This window comes from Phoca vitulina, unplaced genomic scaffold, assembly GCF_004348235.1.
Source record: "Phoca vitulina isolate PV1807 unplaced genomic scaffold, GSC_HSeal_1.0 scaffold49, whole genome shotgun sequence".
Classification (NCBI taxonomy): Eukaryota; Metazoa; Chordata; class Mammalia; order Carnivora; family Phocidae; genus Phoca; species Phoca vitulina.
Genome location: NW_022589752.1, coordinates 4,653,772 through 4,671,285, shown reverse-complemented (window position 1 = coordinate 4,671,285; position 17,514 = coordinate 4,653,772). Strand labels below are relative to the sequence as shown.

Genomic DNA, 17,514 nt, shown 5'->3' with positions numbered 1-17,514 from the left:
AGATTTCTCATGTCTTGGCAATGGCATCTTCCATTTGAAGTAGAGGCAAGCAACTTTCTTGAAATATTTTGCAGGTTTAATTTCAGTGGATAATTCACTGGGGAATGATTAACTATCATCTATGCCATTTAATTCTTGTCCCCATCCAGCTCTCCCCTATCTCCCTGGCTTGCTTGTGATAGTATTCATAAATAATCACTTGGCACCTGACTAGAATCTTTTTACCATCTTGCCTTGGTATAGTTCTGCTTTTGCAATATCATCTGTGTTTTTAGAAAGAGATGCATGTGTTTCCAGATAGACCAAACCTTTGGCAATAGCTGCAAGGATGAACATTTGGACTGCTATGTAGACTCTCTTATTATCATTTCAGTTGATAAATGGGGGTGAAGATGTGCTGATATTTTACAATGATAGAGCATCATTTCCCATCCTTCTCCATATGATGTGTTCAGAGAGAGACCGAGGGGATGAGAGTGGCCCCTTAGCTTACCACATCACCCTGGTGGAGTTGCTAGCAGCATGCACAGAGGGGAAAAATGTCTACACCGAAATCAAGTGCAATTCCCTTCTGCCCTTGGACGACATAGTGAGGGTGGTGACCCATGATGACTGCATCCCTGAGGTAAGCCTGGCAAAAGCTGAGCAGCCACGGAAGTACATAAGTGTCAGAAGTCCCCATACTATTTATAATGAGATAATGTATTTAGTCAAGAAATTGTACTTAGCTATATAATTAGGAAAATTTAAAAGAGCATAAAAAGTTTCCTTTTTTAGTTCTACAGGAAGCTATGAAAGACGGTAAACTTTTTCAAAGTAGAGCCACTGTTGGTTTACTGGAAGCTACTATAGGAGTCTCTTAAATTCTAAGTATGGCAGTGTGATAAAACTGAGATTTTACTTGTTACCTCTGGTATGTTCTTGAGCATGCAATAGATGCTTCATAAATAATTCACAATCACTGATAGGAGAGGCCAGGATGGTGCCGTAGTATCATCTATTAGACTCTGTAGGTTTGCCTTGCTTTACAGAATAAATGCATTCTTGGAAATGTGGACGTGCATTTTGCTTTATTCGCACATCATTCTTTTACCCTCTGTCCTTGTTTGGCTCTGATAATAGGGAAAAAACTCATTAAAAACTGGTTGTCTGCCAACAGGATTAATGAGGCTTCCAGGAATGTACATTGCAATAATTTCTTTCTTTTCTACTGTTGTGGTGTATTGTTGCAAAGTTCATAAATGTGTGATGCATCGAATATGATATAAATCCAAACATTTTAAATCATAGTAACTTAAAAAAGTGTAGGGTTAAGTTAACTTCCCTAACTTCCCACTAGTCCTATGTAGTGATGGACTTAAAAGTATATTTTTGTGAAATTATTTTGTGGAATTATTGACACTTCATAGCAAGGGTACTTCATGCTTTGATTGGCTTGAAATAAGATGGCCAAGAAAGGAAGCATAGTGTAGTGATTAAATTCCCGGGTTCTGTCTTTATTTGAGGTCCTGATTCTGACAGTACTTCTTCCCACATGCTGTTCTTTCTGACCACACCACTCTGGCCCCTTATGTTCACCTACTTCACTCCTCTTCATCCTTCGTATCTTGATTCAAGCATTACTTCCTTAAGGAAAACTTCCTTGGCCTCTCATAGTAGAGTTATAAGAGTCTACAATTTGAAAATTGACATTTGAATGTTGTTAATAAAGGTCTGTAGCCTTCACATCCTTGCCCAAGATTATAAGCATGATGAGAATAGCAACTAGGTTGTTTCTATTTACCATTATATTACCTGATCTTGAGTCTATACTTAATAAATATGTTTTGAATGAATGAACAAATGAATTAAAGAATGAGTCAGAATCCTGGATCCATTACTTCTAGCTGTGTGACTGATTCCAGCAGGTTACTTAACCTTTCTGATCTTCCATTTCCACAATTTTAAAGCGAAACAGTTCTGGTATGTATCCGAGAGGATGGCTGGAGGATGGAATTAAGGAAGATATTACATACAAAATGCTGAAGGGTAGCAAACAGTGAATAAATATAAGCTGCTGTCAAGATGATTCTGATAATGCACTGAATTGTTCTGATGTCCCCCTGCCCTACGATCAGTTCCTGACACAGGCACCCTGTCTGCTTTTTGGCCTTAGTCAAGGAGAGAGAAGCACTAAGGGCATGAAAGCTGGCCCTGTATTCCTTATGGGTCTAACTTGGATTCTATGAATCCTTGAAATTATCTACATGATTTTGTATGTATATGCATTTGGGGTGGTTTATAGCACCCATCACATTATTTATTTATTTATTCATTTATTTATTTGTTTAGAGAGAGAGAGAGAGCATGCACACATGTGAGCCAGGGGGATGGACAGAGGGAAAGGGAGAGACACAATCCCAAGCAGACTCCACGCTGAGCACGGAGCCTGGCTCGGGGCTTGATCTCATGACCCTGAGATCATGACCTGAGTTGAAATCCAGAGTCAGATGCTTAACCAACTGAGCCACTCAGACACCCCTCATTACATTTTCATTAAAAAAAAAATAAAGAAAGGAAAGAGAAGAACCACAAACACTACTGTTCTACACACTTTAGAAATACTCTATGTTGGTGAGACTCATCCCAGTCCTTTATGAGGGATTTTGTTAAATATGGGAAAGAGTGGTACTACACTTTAAAATAATATGATTTTTTTGTAAACTGTGAGCCTGTTTCTTCTCAGAAATAGTAACTTAAATATTTCTGAATGGCATTAAAGTATTATTTAATCAACACATTTAAACATTATATTAGAACTCTCTTGGTTGCAAATGACAGAAACCTAACTTGAACTGTTTAAATTTAAAAAAGGGAATTTTATTGGATCCTGTATTTGGGAATTTGAAGGATAGTTGTTCTGATGGATCAAGAGGTTCAAACAATGTCAGAATTCTTTCCATCCATTGTCCCCTTTTCCTTTGTGGTTTTGCCTCATTCTCTTTTTCTGAGCATAATTGTCCTCCATGTACTTGCCGAAGATGGATTCTTGGAGTTTGGGTTTACCTTGTTCCACTTTAGTAATGAGTGAGAGAGAGAGAATGACAGAGACAAGAGAGAGAATGACAGAATGTCAGAGACAGAGACAGAAAGAAGGGGAGGGAGAGGGAGAGGAAGGAAGACAGGGAAGGAGAGCACATTTGACTCTCAGTGTCTGAACTAGGGTAGACTTGGTTTCAGTCAGGTGTACTTGTGCATTCCAACACTGGGCGCAGGGGAATGGGCTACTAGGTCAGGGCCTGGAGGGTTTTAGTAAGAGAAGGGAAATGGGAATGCTTTCTAGGTAGACATAAAACATGCTATAATCCACGATAGTAACTAACCGAGATTTTATTTAACCTTTCATATTTGATTTTTGAAAATGAACAATGAAGAAAACTCACTTTCTTTTGTATTTGAAACTTGCACAGGTTAAAATTGCTTATGTGAATTTTGTTAATCACTGTTACGTGGACACTGAAGTGGAAATGAAAGAAATCTACACAAGTAACCACATTTGGAAATTATTTGAGAACTTCTTGGTGGACATGGCAAGGGTGAGTTACACTTTCACCATTAAACACTACTTCATATTTAGTTAGGTTGTTGATACATGTTTCGACTAAACAGGATCAAGGGTCTGGATGAAAATTTGGAATTAAACCCTCCAACTTTGGATGTAATCCATTACATTCAAAAAGATTTCACAAGATTGTGAGTGAGATTTAATGAGTTCCTATACACAAAATACCCAGTATACTGTGTATAGAAACAAAGTGTCCATTTCTACTTTTACCACTGGCTATATTGATTTGTTATTAAGTGGAATTTTAGGGGCCTTTTTATATGGGTTGGGGAAGACATTGGCAGAGGTCAGTTTGTGTTCAGCCTCTTATCATGGATGCAATTACAAACTATAGATGGAAGAGATCTTAGGAGGCCTTGAGCGCTGCTTTCAGACAGATCGGTACTTGACCAGACTACCCAGGGCTTAGCATTGCTCAGTGTTGCCTATTCAGAGTTTTCTTTGGGAGAGCGCTCCAGTAATTGAATCATCTGGTTTGACTCGTCAGTCAATATAGGTCTTGCTTTTTACTGAGTCCATTTCCTCCTGTTTGGCCTTTTGCGGGAATTAGAGAGGACATGTAGAGCCGGTTGGCATTTTCTAGATATTGTCCAGCATATGTTTTTGAGTAAAATTGAGTGAATGAATGAATGAAGAAAGGAAGGAAGGAATCTTCTTTATAGATAGCGCTTAATTTTAGTTAGTGTATCTTCAGCTCCCCGCCCCCCCCCCCGCCTTTTATTGGCATGTTGAATTGTCATAACATAGAGGGTCTATTATTTTGGGTTTTTTGATCTTTAGTTTTCCCTTTGAAGTGATGGGATATAATGTTCAAATAAGAGTTTCACCAGTGGAAGATAGTGTATAGATAATCCTTAGACCTGTGATGACTTATGGTGGGCTGTCCCAGTTTTTTTGACTCTCTACATTCCTGAGTGCTGGTAGCTTTACACAGGTCTTCTTTAGATGTATTTGGAGGAGAGGAGAGTTAATGAGGTCCATATTTCTACTGTCTTATAAGAATGGATGTTGACGGTTATCCACTAGCTAACTGGCTCCCTACAACACTTTCTGGAAGGAAGGAAGACAAGGGGGATATAATAAAACATCGACTCAGACTCAGACATCAGGGCTTTGCAGGTGAAATGTGCTTATTTTACCTTCAATGTGGTGTAGTATGAGCCAACTCCACTAGGTTCAAGCATGAGTGGAGTAAGGCAGTTCCTAGTTTACTTCATTTCTATAGAATGAAAAGCCACTCATTACCTTTTGCAGGCAAACCAGTACCTGTGGAGAAATAATCTTGTTTTACACACGATTTTCATACCACTCATATTGACCCCCATGTCCTTGTGAAAGCCCTTGTATCCGATGGGCTACAAGGATCTCTAGAGACCTTGAAGTAAAGGACGGGTTATATGCCGATGACTGAGCTTTAAAATTGCACGTGCAGGAAGATATTAAAGAGATTATAGACTGATTTGCAGAGTTGCACAGTGCTACGGACTAAAGATAAGCTTGAAAAGACCAAGGTCACATTCTAGGCAGCATGAGCTGCAAAGCTAAAAGGAGTTTTATTTTTTTAAAACAAAGAAAGCTGATGGTAACTGCCATTGGTTCTGCCACCTTGGAAGCACCCTTGCCGTTGATGTATTTATAAAGCTAAGACGTAGGTATTCTTTTTTGCAAAAAAAGCATGCCTGCTAGGAAGGATTTTTTATTTTAACTACTTTTGATTAAGTAGACATTTAATGTTGTTTATTATATAAAGGCTTGAAGGGAATTTTGAGATCTTTTTAGTCTACTCATTCATTATGTCTAACCACAGTGGCTTAGCTATACTGTAAAAAGCATTTTTTTTCCTTTCCTTCTGGTTTCCCTCTTATTTATATCTTATTTGTATTTTAAAACAACGGCTCTCTTATCCCCTCACCAAGAATGACAAAGAGTCACCCTTCCTATTTCAGGGAAGGGACAGGAAACCTGGCTTTTCCATAACTGGGCTTTGTCTTTCTGCCCTTGAAGAGGGATTAAGGATCCACCGCACACTCAAATTCAAATACAAAAAGTTGTTTAAATAAGTAGAATGTGGTTTCCTAGGCAAATTTTCAGTTGAGTAGATCAGTAGTTCTCAAACTTCAGTGAGCATCAGAATTATCTGGAGGCTTTGCTAAAGCACAGATTGCTGAGCCCCACCCCAGAGTTTCTGATTCAGTAGATGTGAATCTTTGCATTTTTAACACGTTTCCAGGTGATGCTGACGCTGCTTATCCAGGGACCACACTCTGGGAACCATTGCAGTAGAATATAGTAGTTTAAGAGTAGGTACTTTAGAGGCATTAGCCAGACCAGCGTTCAAGTCCAGATTCTGCCGCTTCCTAGCTCAGTTACCTTGAGCAAAGTACTTACCACTCTGACTCAGTTTCCTTATTTGTAAAATGGATACACATTCCTCCTAGGGTTGCCAGGAGGCTTCAATGAGATAATGCATATAAAGCTCTTAGCACATGAGTGGCACTTAATCAGAGAGCTGGTAACATCATCTATTTCATCCACATCATGGTAACATCACTGGTATTATTACAAGGTTATATGTAGCCTTTAAAGCAATTTCAACAAGCTTCCTCCATACCTATACCAAATAATAATGTTGAAGATAACCAAAAGGAGAGGGCGCCTGGGTGGCTCAGATGGTTAAACGTCTGCCTTCGGCTCAGGTCATGATCCCAGGGTCCTGGGATCGAGTCCCGCATCGGGCTCCCTGCTCAGCGGGGAGCCTGCTTCTCCCTCTGCCTCTCTCTCTCTCTCTGTCTCTCATGAATAAATAAATAAAATAAAATCTTTAAAAAAAAAAAAAAAAAATAACCAAAAGGAGAAAGCCGGTACAGGCAAGAGCTAGAAACCATGTCTGGGAAACTGGAATTGCAGAGCAATGACTTGACATAGAGATGGGCTAAATGGAGATGTTCCCACGAAGTGATGAAGTCCTGGAGCAGCTGATTTACATCAGTGAGAAATGGTGGAGGTAACCTGGAGGAAAGGTATGTGGCAAATTGGACCTAAAGAATCATAGGATCTTAGGGTTGGAAGAGACTGGCAGTCACAATAGCTCACACTCTTCAGCACCTGCCTGTATATTTCCAGTAAGAGTGATCTCACTATTTTTTTGAGACAACTGGTTTCATTATTACATAACTTTAATTGTGAAAAGCTCTTAATATTGAGCCAAATTGTTATGTATTATAATTTTTGCCTATTTCTTCCTTCTGTAGCAACATAGAATGATTCAGTTCAGCAAAGATGTGTAGGTATTTACCATAAGCAATATATTCTCCTTGCTGGTGATCTACTTTCAAATAAAGTCATACAATTTAAAGAACTTAAGACCATCGAGGTTGACCTCATAATTTTGCCCCTCAGTTCCAGAGAGATTAATTTGCTAGCATAGGGTGACTTGCCTAGCTAGAAGCAGAGCTGGGAAATCTGCTGGAGCCTAACCCGGTGCTTTTTCCATAACAGCTTCTCAAATTTGTTCTGGGCTCCTTCCTGTTTTCAATATACTTTTGGGTTCTCTCTAATATATCAGTGTTTTAAAAGTATGGCATTTGGGTATGCATCCTTTCTGATGGCTGAGTAATTTTCCACTGTATATATGAACCACATCTTCTTTATCCATTCATCCGTCAATGGACATCTCGACTCTTTCCACAGTTTGGCTATTGCGGACATTGCTGCTGTGAACATTGGGGTGCATATGGCCCTTCTTTTCACGACGTCCTGTGTCCCCAAGTAGGGCAATTGCTGGGTACATAGGGTAGCTCTATTTTTAATTTTTTGAGGAACCTCCACACTGTTTTCCAAAGTGGCTGTACTAACTTGCATTCCCACCAACAGTGTAAGAGGGTTCCCCTTTCTCGACAACCTCTCCAACATTTGTTGTTTCTTTACTTTGTCAGTTTTTGCCATTCTAACTAGTGTAAGGTGGTATCTCAATGTGGTTTTGATTTGAATTTCCCTGATGGCTAATGATGATGAACATTTTTTCATGTGTCTGTTAGCCATTTGTATGTCTTCTTTGGAGAAGTGTCTGTTCATGTCTTCTGCCCACTTTTTGACTTGATTATTTGTTTTTTGGGTGTTGAGTTTGAGAAGTTCTTTATAGATCTTGGGTATCAGCCCTTTATCTGTAGTATCATTTGTAAAAATCTCCCATTCCGTGGGTTGCCTCTTTGTTTTCTTGACTGTTCCTTTGCTGTGCAGAAGCTTTTTATCTTGATGATGTCCCAAAAGTTCATTTTTGCTTTTGTTTCCCTTGCCTTTGGGGATGTGTCTTGAAAGAAGTTGCTGTGGCTGATGTCAAAGAGGTTACTGCCTATGTTCTTCTCTAGGATTTTGATGGATTCCTGTCTCATATTGAGGTCTTTCATACATTTTGAGTTTATCTTTGTGTATGGTGTAAGAGAATGGTCGAGTTTCATTCTTCTTTGTATAGCTGTCCAATTTTCCCAGCACCATTTATTGAAGAGACTGTCTTTTTTCCACTGCATATTTTTTCCTGCTTTGTCAAAGATTATTTGACCGTAGAGTTGAGGGTTCATATCTGGGCTCTCTATTCTGTTCCATTGATCTATATGTCTGTTTTTATGCCAGTACCATGCTGTCTTGGTGATCAGGGCTTTGTAATATAACTTGAAATCAGGCAACATGATGCCCCCAGCTTTGTTTTTCTTTTTCAACATTTCCTTGGCGATTCGGGGTCTTTTCTGATTCCATACAAATTTTAGGATTGCTTGTTCCAGCACTTTGAAAAATGCCATTGGAATTTTGATCAGGATGGCGTTGAAGGTATAGATTGCCCTGGGCAGCATAGACATTTTAACAATGTTTATTTTTCTGATCCATGAGCATGGAATGTTTTTCCATCTTTTTGTGTCTTCATCAATTTCTTTCATGAGTGTTCTGTAGTTCCTAGAGTATAGATCCTTTACCTCTTTGGTTAGGTTTATTCCAAGGTGTCTTATGGTTTTTGGTGCTATTATAAATGGAATCGATTCTCTAATTTCTCTTTCTACAGTTGCATTGTTAGTGTATAAGAAAGCAACTGATTTCTGTGCATTGATTTTGTATCCTGCCACATTACTGAATTGCTGGATGAGTTCTAGTAATTTGGGGGTGAAGTCTTTTGGGTTTTCCACATAAAGTATCATGTCATCTGCGAAGAGAGAGAGTTTGACTTCTTCTTTGCCCATTTGAATACCTCCTATTTCTTTTTGTTGTCTGATTGCTGTTGCTAGGACTTCTAGTACTATGCTGAACAACAGTGGTGAGAGTGGGCATCCTTGTGTTCCTGATCTTAAGGGAAAGCTCTCAGCTTTTCTCCATTGAGGATGATATTCGCTGTGGGTTTTTCATAGATGGATTTTATGAAATTGAGGAATGTTCTCTCTATCCCTATATTCTGAAGAGTTTTAATCAGGAAAGGATGCTATATTTTGTCAAATGCTTTTTCTGCATCAATTGAGAGGACCATATGGTTCTTCTCTCTCCTCTTATTAATGTGTTCTATCACATTGATTGATTGGGTCAACCAGGAAATCAAAGAAGAACTTAAACAATTCATGGAAACCAATGAGAATGAAACCACATTGGTCTAAAACCTATGGGATACTACAAAGGCCGTCCTAAGGTGGAAATACATAGCCATCCAAGCCTCACTCAAAAAAATAGAAAAATCCTGAATTCACCAACTATCTTTAAACCTTAAAGAAATGGAGAAAAAAACAACAAACGATGCTTAAGCCACATATTAAAAGAGAAATAATTAAGATTAGAGCAGAGATCAGTGAATTAGAAACCAGAAATACAGTAGAGAAGATCATCGAAACTAGAAGCTGGTTCTTTGAAAGAATTAATAAGATCTATAAACCTCTGGCCAGACTTATCCAAAAAAAAAAGAGAAAGATCCAAAATTAATAAAATTAGTGAATGAAAGGTGAGAGATCATGACTAACACCAAGGAAATAGAAACAATTATTAGAAATTATTATCAACAACTATATGTCAATAAATTAAGCAACCTGGAAGAAATGGATGCCTTCCGGGGAAACCTATAAACTACCAAGACTGAAACAGGAATAGACAACTTGAATAGACCAATAAACAGTAACGAGATTGAAGCAGTGATCAAAAACCTCCCAAAAAACAAGAGTCCAGGGCCTGACGGATTCCCTGGGGAATTCTACGAAACATTCAAAGAAGAAATAATACCTATTCTACTGAAGCTGTTTCAAAAAATAGAAACAGAAGGAAAGCTTCCAGACTCATTCTATGAGGCCAGCATTACCTTGATCCCCAAACCAGGCAAAGACCCCATCAAAAAGGAGAATTTCAGACCAATATCCCTGATGAATATGGATGCCAAAATTCTCAACAAAATCCTAGCTAATAGGATCCAACAGTACATTAAAAGGATCATCCTCCACGACCAAGTGGGATTTATCCCTGGGATGCAAGGGTGGTTCAACATTCTTAAATCAATCAATGTAAAAGTATGGCATTTGGGGTGGAACCCAGTGTTTCAGGTGGGGTCCGGCCAGCACAAGGCAGATGATTATTTTAGTAGAAGTTTGGAGAACAGTATTACCTAAAAGGCAAAAGAAATATTAATATGTAGTGGCATTCATACCACCTTCCACCTTTCTCTTCATGTTGCTCTGGAGTCATTTCTACCAGGTTCTTTTTTGTTTGCTCTTGGGTAAAACTCTCTAAAGAGTCTTAATTAGTATCTTTCTTATTCCTGTTTGTAGCCCCTCATCTTTTATCTTGCTAAGACCCATATAAGAAAATCTTCCTGAAAGACTGTTTTTAATAAACGGTGCTAGGTTTCACACACTTAATTCCATTCTGATTCCCTGACAGACAGTATCCGTGTTCTGTAAATACACCAGATTTAGGCAGGCAGCAAAGATATTAGACTCATGAAAAGTTGTTCCTCTGTGTTCCATGTGGCTAAAATTGGTGTTTGTGTGGCAGAAATGTTTTCTTTGCCTTTGTAACTGATTGTTGTTTCAAAGTCAAGGGATTTGAGTCATTAGAAAGCACCTGAATGGGGGGTGGACTGTGGTCAATGTTAGCTCCAGACTATATTTTTTCTTTTGAAGAAGTTTCCAATTTCAAGATTCTCTAATGACCAATGGTACTCTAAGCGATGTATTGGCAGAATGAAATTAGACCAAGAAATAATTTAGAGGTGCACCTAACGCAGTGTCATGTCATTGCCCCATCAATCATTACTTAGCTGGATAACTCAGAGTATTTTATTTTCAAATAGATCACTTGATTGAGCCATTCTCTCCCTTTACATAGCTTACCAAATAGGTTGGAAGTAGGAGTAAAAGTAAAATTTATATGTACTTTGAGCCACACTTTCTAAGTTCTTTAATTTGATGGAATTGAAATTATCTTTGGTTGATGATTTGATTCTAGAGTTTCCTTGACTTTCTTAAGTTGAATGAGCCTTTGAAATGTCTTATTTTAAAGGGTTCTTTTTATATTAGCTAGCATTGCGGGCAAGTGAATAGTATAAGGTACTCTATAAACCTTATCCTTCGTGTGGCCCCTTTCCCTCAATTGTAATTCTATTTTTCTCTTCAACTTTCGGGCCAAGTTATAGTGGTGGTGTCCACGTGTAATGAATACTTGTTTGGCTATTCTTGATTGATGGTTGTTGATCCCTATGCTGCATCCTACTTTCAGCTCTTTAAATCATTAACAGCATTTGTCTTAGTTCGTTAATTCCTTCCTGAAACACTTCTCACTTGGTCCCCAGGATATCATTTCCATTCTGCTTGCCTCCCTCCTCATTGCTCACCCTTTCTTACGTTTCTTTGCTCTTTCCTCCAAATCTTTCTAGATTCTCAGTATTGGAATGTGTCAGACTCAATCTTAGACTCACTCCCCTCTGTCTACAATTGCTTGCTTGCTGATCTCAATACTCTCCTGTCTTTAATACCAGACTGATTGAAGCTTGGATCCTTCTCCTGATATCCAGTCTCACATATCTAACTGCCTGTAGGACATCACCACTTGGCTATCTAACTTCAAGCTCCCCATTTACTCCTATATCCCACTAAAAATGAATTCCTTCTCAAGTCTCTGGCATCTCAGTAAATGACAATTCCATTATTCAATCTAGGCATTCTAGCAAAAAGTCTTGGTGTTATCTATAAACTTTGTTTCCTTACACTTTAAATCCATTCCTTAAGCAAATTCTACAAAGTTTAGCCTTAAAATATTAAAAATCTGACTACTTCTGAAGACTTCCATCACTACCACCTGCTCCAAGTTGCCATTAGCTCTCATCTGGATCATTGCAGTAGCCTCATAGCCTGTTTCCCTACTTTCACACTTGCCCCCCTTCTTCATCTATTCTCTATTCTTCATCTATACAGTAGCTGTCATGATTCAAAAGAATAGGAAGAAGAATGTTGGCTCAGTTCTCTTCTGCTTAAATTCCTCCTGAAGTAAAACATCTGCATGATTTGGCCTCTCCCCTGATCACCCCTCCCCTCCTCCATGTCCACTTAATTTCCCCTAACAGGTCTCTGTTCCATCTAATGACCATCTTGCTGCTCCTCAAATATGCCAAACACACTCCCATCTAAGCACCTTTGCATCTGCCTGGGATGCACTGGTCCTCCAGGTATCCTCAAGACTTCTTTCATGTTCCTGCTTAAAAGTCTTCAAAGAGGCCTTCACTTACCACCCTGTGTGTAGCAGCTTTTTCCTTCTGCCCCCCACCCCTTTGCTTGCTTCATTTTTCTTCATAGAACTTATCCCCATGTGACATTTTTATATACATTTGTATTTGTTCCTACTGAAACAAACAGAGGGCAGGGATTTTGTCTGTTTGGTTCACTGCTGCACACCTGACCTAGAACAGTGTCTCACACATAGTAGGTAGTCCATATGTATTTGTGAAATAAATGTCTACTGAAGTGAAAAATACTTAAGAAGTCAATTTGAAAACAAAGTAAGTGTAGTCTTAGCATCGAATTAAGTGGACATATCAATGGAATGAAATAAATAGGCATAAACAGATTTTTACATATGTAGATACTAATATATCATAAAGAAATTATTACTCATTAGTAAGGAAGTGATTAGTAATTTTCAGGGATGAGCAGACTTTCTCCATGAAAGCAAGGTAGTTCATATTTTAGCTTTTCAGGCCACTATTATTACGGTTATAGCAATTACTAAAGGGAAAGGAGCCATTGACAATATGTAAACGAGTGGCTATAGCTAGATTTACCCCATGGGCTGTAGTTTGCTTACTCCTGGTAACATTAAAGTGATAATATAAGCTCCATTAGGGTAGTGATTCTTGTATATTTTATTCATCGATAGATCCCAGGTACATAGAACATTCCTGGCATGGAATAGACATTCAACAAAAACTGTTGATTTGAACTAAATCAAAATGCCATTTGAGGACACTGGCTATTTGGGGTGAAATGAACTCAGTTCCTAACCTAAATCATATAATAGCGTAAATTGCAATTAGATTAAGATTTTAGAAATAAATGTGGAACAATAAAAATGGATGGAAATGTAGGTGGCTATTTATCTGTCTTTGGATGAGAAGGTTCTTTTTAAGCATAAAAGTAGTGAATGAGAATAGCTAAGGAAAATAATAGACATTTCATTTTTTGAAAATTTCAAATTTAAGTACATAAAACATCACACATAGCAATAAAAAATCAAAATAGAAAAAAGTTACTAATATTTCTAAAAAGGCTTAAATAATCTTTACATAAAGAACTTGGGACGCCTGGGTGGCTCTGTTGGTTGAGCTTCCGACTCTTGGTTTTGGCTCAGGTCATGATCTCCGGGTTGTAAAATCGAGCCTCATGTCTGACTCCATGCTGAGTGCAGAGCCTGCTTGGGTTTCTCTCTTCATCTCCTTCTGCTCCCCACCCTCTAAAATAAATAAATAAATCTTTAAAGGCCCAATGCTTGAAAAAGAAAAAAAAAAAGAACTGATCTATATAGATAGATAAGAAAAAGCACTAACAATCTAATAATGAAATGGTCAAGACCCAGGCATTCATGACTTATAGGGGAGGAAATACAAGCAAACCCTTGAAAAAAATAGTCAACTGTTAATAATTTTTTAAAAATACAATGAAGAATAAGATCCAGTTTCTAACTATCAAAGTTGTAAGGGCAAAAAGATAAAAGTAAAGAGATAATATTAAATGTTGGTTCGCGGGCGCCTGGGTGGCTCAGTTGGTTAAGCGACTGCCTTCGGCTCAGGTCATGATCCTGGAGTCCCGGGATCGAGTCCCGCATCGGGCTCCCTGCTGAACAGGGAGCCTGCTTCTCCCTCTGACCCTCCTCCCTCTCATGCTCTCTCTACCTCATTCTCTCTCTCAAATAAATAAATAAAATCTTAAAAAAAAAAAAAAATATTTCCTTCTTTCTAAAAAAAAAAAATAAATAAATAAATAAATAAATAAATAAATAAATGTTGGTTCGCATACTTTGCTGATGAGACTGTAAATTCATGCTGTCTTTCTGAAAAGAATTTTGGTAATACATTAAAAGAGACCTTCATACCTTTTTAATGTGTCAAATAATTTACTTTCCATGAATCTGTCCTCAGGAAATAATTAGAAATGATATCAAGGATTTATGGTCAAAGAAGTTCAACATGCTGTTATAATAATATACAGTAAGAAATAGTTTCAAAATTTAATAATAGAGAAATGGTTCAATAAATTACGATATATCTATAAGATTGATGTTATAGAGTCATTGAGATTATTTCTTGAGGATTTTTAATAATGTGGGAAGTACTAATGGTTGAGTGATGAGTATAAAAAGGAGAAGACAAAACTGGTTATCTAGAATAATTTCAGTTACATAAAATACACATGGTAGAGCACAAAGATTAGAAGAAAGGATTCTAAGAGGATAACCATGGTTTTATTTGGATTTTTGTATTAAAGATAATTTTTGTTTTCTATTTTGTGATTTTCTGTATTTTTTTCAGGGTTCCTACAATTAATATATATTGATATTAAGAAAAATATTATCTTTTTAAAAAATGAGTTTAGAATTCTAAGAAAGCCAACTGAGTGTATGAACCGATGACTCACCTTTTAAAAAGGAGATGTTTAAAAAGCAAATGTTTGGAAGTTTTGGCCTCATGAATGAAGAGATGCAAATTAAAATAAATACGTGATATCACCTCAGCTATTTAGAGGAACATGTCTACTGTCTACAAGGAATACAAAAACGATCCTTAGGATTTGTATTTCTTGGTCTATGTGATCAAAAGTATGTTACTGGCACTAGAGCTCTCCTATCCTGCAGGGTAGAAGCTTGCCACATTTAAATTTTAATTTTATTTAGGTAAAATAAATCGGATGGACAATCCAGTTCCTCAGTAGCACCGGCCACCTTTTAAGTGCCCAATAAGTACAAGTTTGACATCACTTATACGGATTTCCATCACTGCAGAAAGTCCTATTGGACAGTGCTGCTCTAGCATTTAACTTTTCAAATCCCATCTGTCATTTTGGAAGAGTAGCGGTGACTTTAGAGTGGAAGAGAGAAGGGACATCATATATGCAAGGGGAGAAATGTCAGGCATAATTATGTCTAGAAATGTTTCATATTTGTTTTTCAGCAAATGATTTTATACCTACTGTGTGCTGAGGTCCTGCATGTGCGATGGTGAGCAAGTCAGACTAGTTTCCCAGGTCCAGGGACTTATATTCTACTGGTGGAGACAGATTTTCCTTGCTCTTCCCCCCAGAAACCTCCAGGGCTGTTTCCTCACTTCCTTCAGTTTTTTGTTAAAATGTTGCCTTATCCAGAGAGGTTCCCCAAGCAAGTTAGGTAAAATAGTAATCCTCCACCATACCCACTCCTCCTGTAGCATAAAAAGGAGCTATACTCCTCCTCCCTGTACAGCTTGCCCTTCTTTATTTTTCCTCTAGAGTATCCTTTTTGCTCTATTTTCCACTTATATTATGTATTTATTAATTTGTCTTTTGCGTGTCTTTCTTGATTAGAATAAAAACTCTTATGTAAGAGTAGGGATTTTATTTTGTTTGGTTCACTGTCCTAACTCCTAATCCAATATTTAGCTTTAATTAATTTATTTATTTATTTTTATTTTTTTATTTTATTTTATTTTTTTTTAATTTTTTATTGTTATGTTAATCCCCATACATTACATCATTAGTTTTAGATATAGTGTTCCATGATTCATTGTTTGTGCATAACACCCAGTGCTCCATGCAGAACGTGCCCTCCTCAATACCCATCACCAGGCTAACCCATCCTCCCAACCCCCTCCCCTCTAGAACCCTCAGTTTGTTTTTCAGAGTCCATTGTCTCTCATGGTTCATCTCCCCCTCCGATTTCCCCCCCTTCATTCTTCCCTTGCTGCTACATTCTTCTTCTTCTTTTTTTCTTTCTTAACATATATTGCATTATTTGTTTCAGAGGTACAGATCTGAGATTCAACAGTCTTGCACAATTCACAGCACTTACCAGAACACATACCCTCCCCAGTGTCCATCACCCAGTCACCCCATCCCTCCCACCCCACCCCCCACTCCAGCAACCTAATTTATTTTTTTTTTAAGATTTTATTTATTTATTTGAGAGAGAGAGAGAGAGAATAAGCAGGGGTAGCAGCTGAGGAAGAGGGAGAAGCAGGCTCCCCACTGAACAGGGAACCTGCCCAGGGGCTCGATCCCAGGACCCTGGGACCATGATCTGAGCTGAAGGCAGACGCTTAACCGACGGAGCCACCCAGGCACCCCAATATTTAGCTTTAATTTAAATAATAATAATTTAAACAAATAATTTGAAAAATAATGATACGTGGAGCTTGGGATTATTTTAATATTTTATAATATTTTACAGATTTTTAAATATTTTAAAAATTATGATACATGGAATATACCAGAGAGATATAAATAGTAATTAGTGATATAAGACAAACCTCAAGCAACCTAAGGGTGAGACAAGAAATCACTGTTCAGTAAATGTTTGGAGGACAGTTGGATGGATATCAATATTGGAAAAAATTGATCAGAATCCAAAAATCAGGTCACTACAGCAGCAAACTCCTAGATAGCGTAAATAGTTAAATGGGAGTCAGGATGCGTACAGGGATGGAGGAGGACTCCAAAAAAAAAAAACTAGAACAAAATGTGTAGAATATCCTTTGCTTTTGTGGAAGGGAGGTTTTTTCTTCTTTATATTAAATAAATAGAAACAATCTAAATAAAAAATAGTGCCTGAATGCTAAGAATTATTTGACACAATGAAATTTAATGAAATGAACATTCTAAATAAAAAAATCAGAATGTGAAAAATATATGTGAAATGATAATCCAAAAGAGCTTATTATGAAAAATATGTTAAAATGCTATGTCATGTGTCAGTCATTATCCAGGTCTCACTTAAAGTGGTTAGAGGATTTTGAATCACCCGTACATGACAAAATATCGGCATGAAGTGATTATGTAGAAAGTGCCAACCCTCATTAGCAATGTCAGAAACACAAAATAAATTTTAGGTGTCATTAAATAGGCAAAAATAATGATAATTTACAGGTGGGAACAGTCAGTTTCCGTGGGAACCAGATGGCATCCTCCAGGAGGTGTGGGCAGTGTGAAAGGGACCAAGAGGGCACAGGGGAGCACCCTGGAATTGGGGACACTGCAAAGCTGTTTGCACCCAGGCATGAAGGGGCAAAGGCAGCGCCATTGTTACTGGGGATACTGCTGAAGGGCTCAGTGGGGGCTGCACCCAGAGATCCAGACATTGCCAGAACCTCTGTGAGGGGAAGAAGATGGAGTTGGAAGCAGAGGTCCAGCAGGTCCCTGAATTCTCTCTCTCCTACT

The 17,514-nt window shown here is 37.9% G+C and overlaps 1 protein-coding gene across 6 annotated transcripts in view; it reads left to right on the top strand.

Moving 5' to 3' along the window:
• The window catches only part of ITPR2 (inositol 1,4,5-trisphosphate receptor type 2), a 493,497-nt gene that overhangs the window by 218,259 nt on the left and 257,724 nt on the right, over positions 1–17,514 (top strand). For 5 of the 6 annotated variants that reach the window (XM_032432656.1, XM_032432658.1, XM_032432652.1 and 2 more), the window contains 2 exons: positions 374–625; positions 3,450–3,575. In XM_032432656.1, the coding sequence (XP_032288547.1) occupies positions 374–625; positions 3,450–3,575 (378 nt within the window). The remainder of the gene's footprint in view (positions 1–373; positions 626–3,449; positions 3,576–17,514) is intronic. The other variant, XM_032432655.1, reaches the window with a different exon arrangement.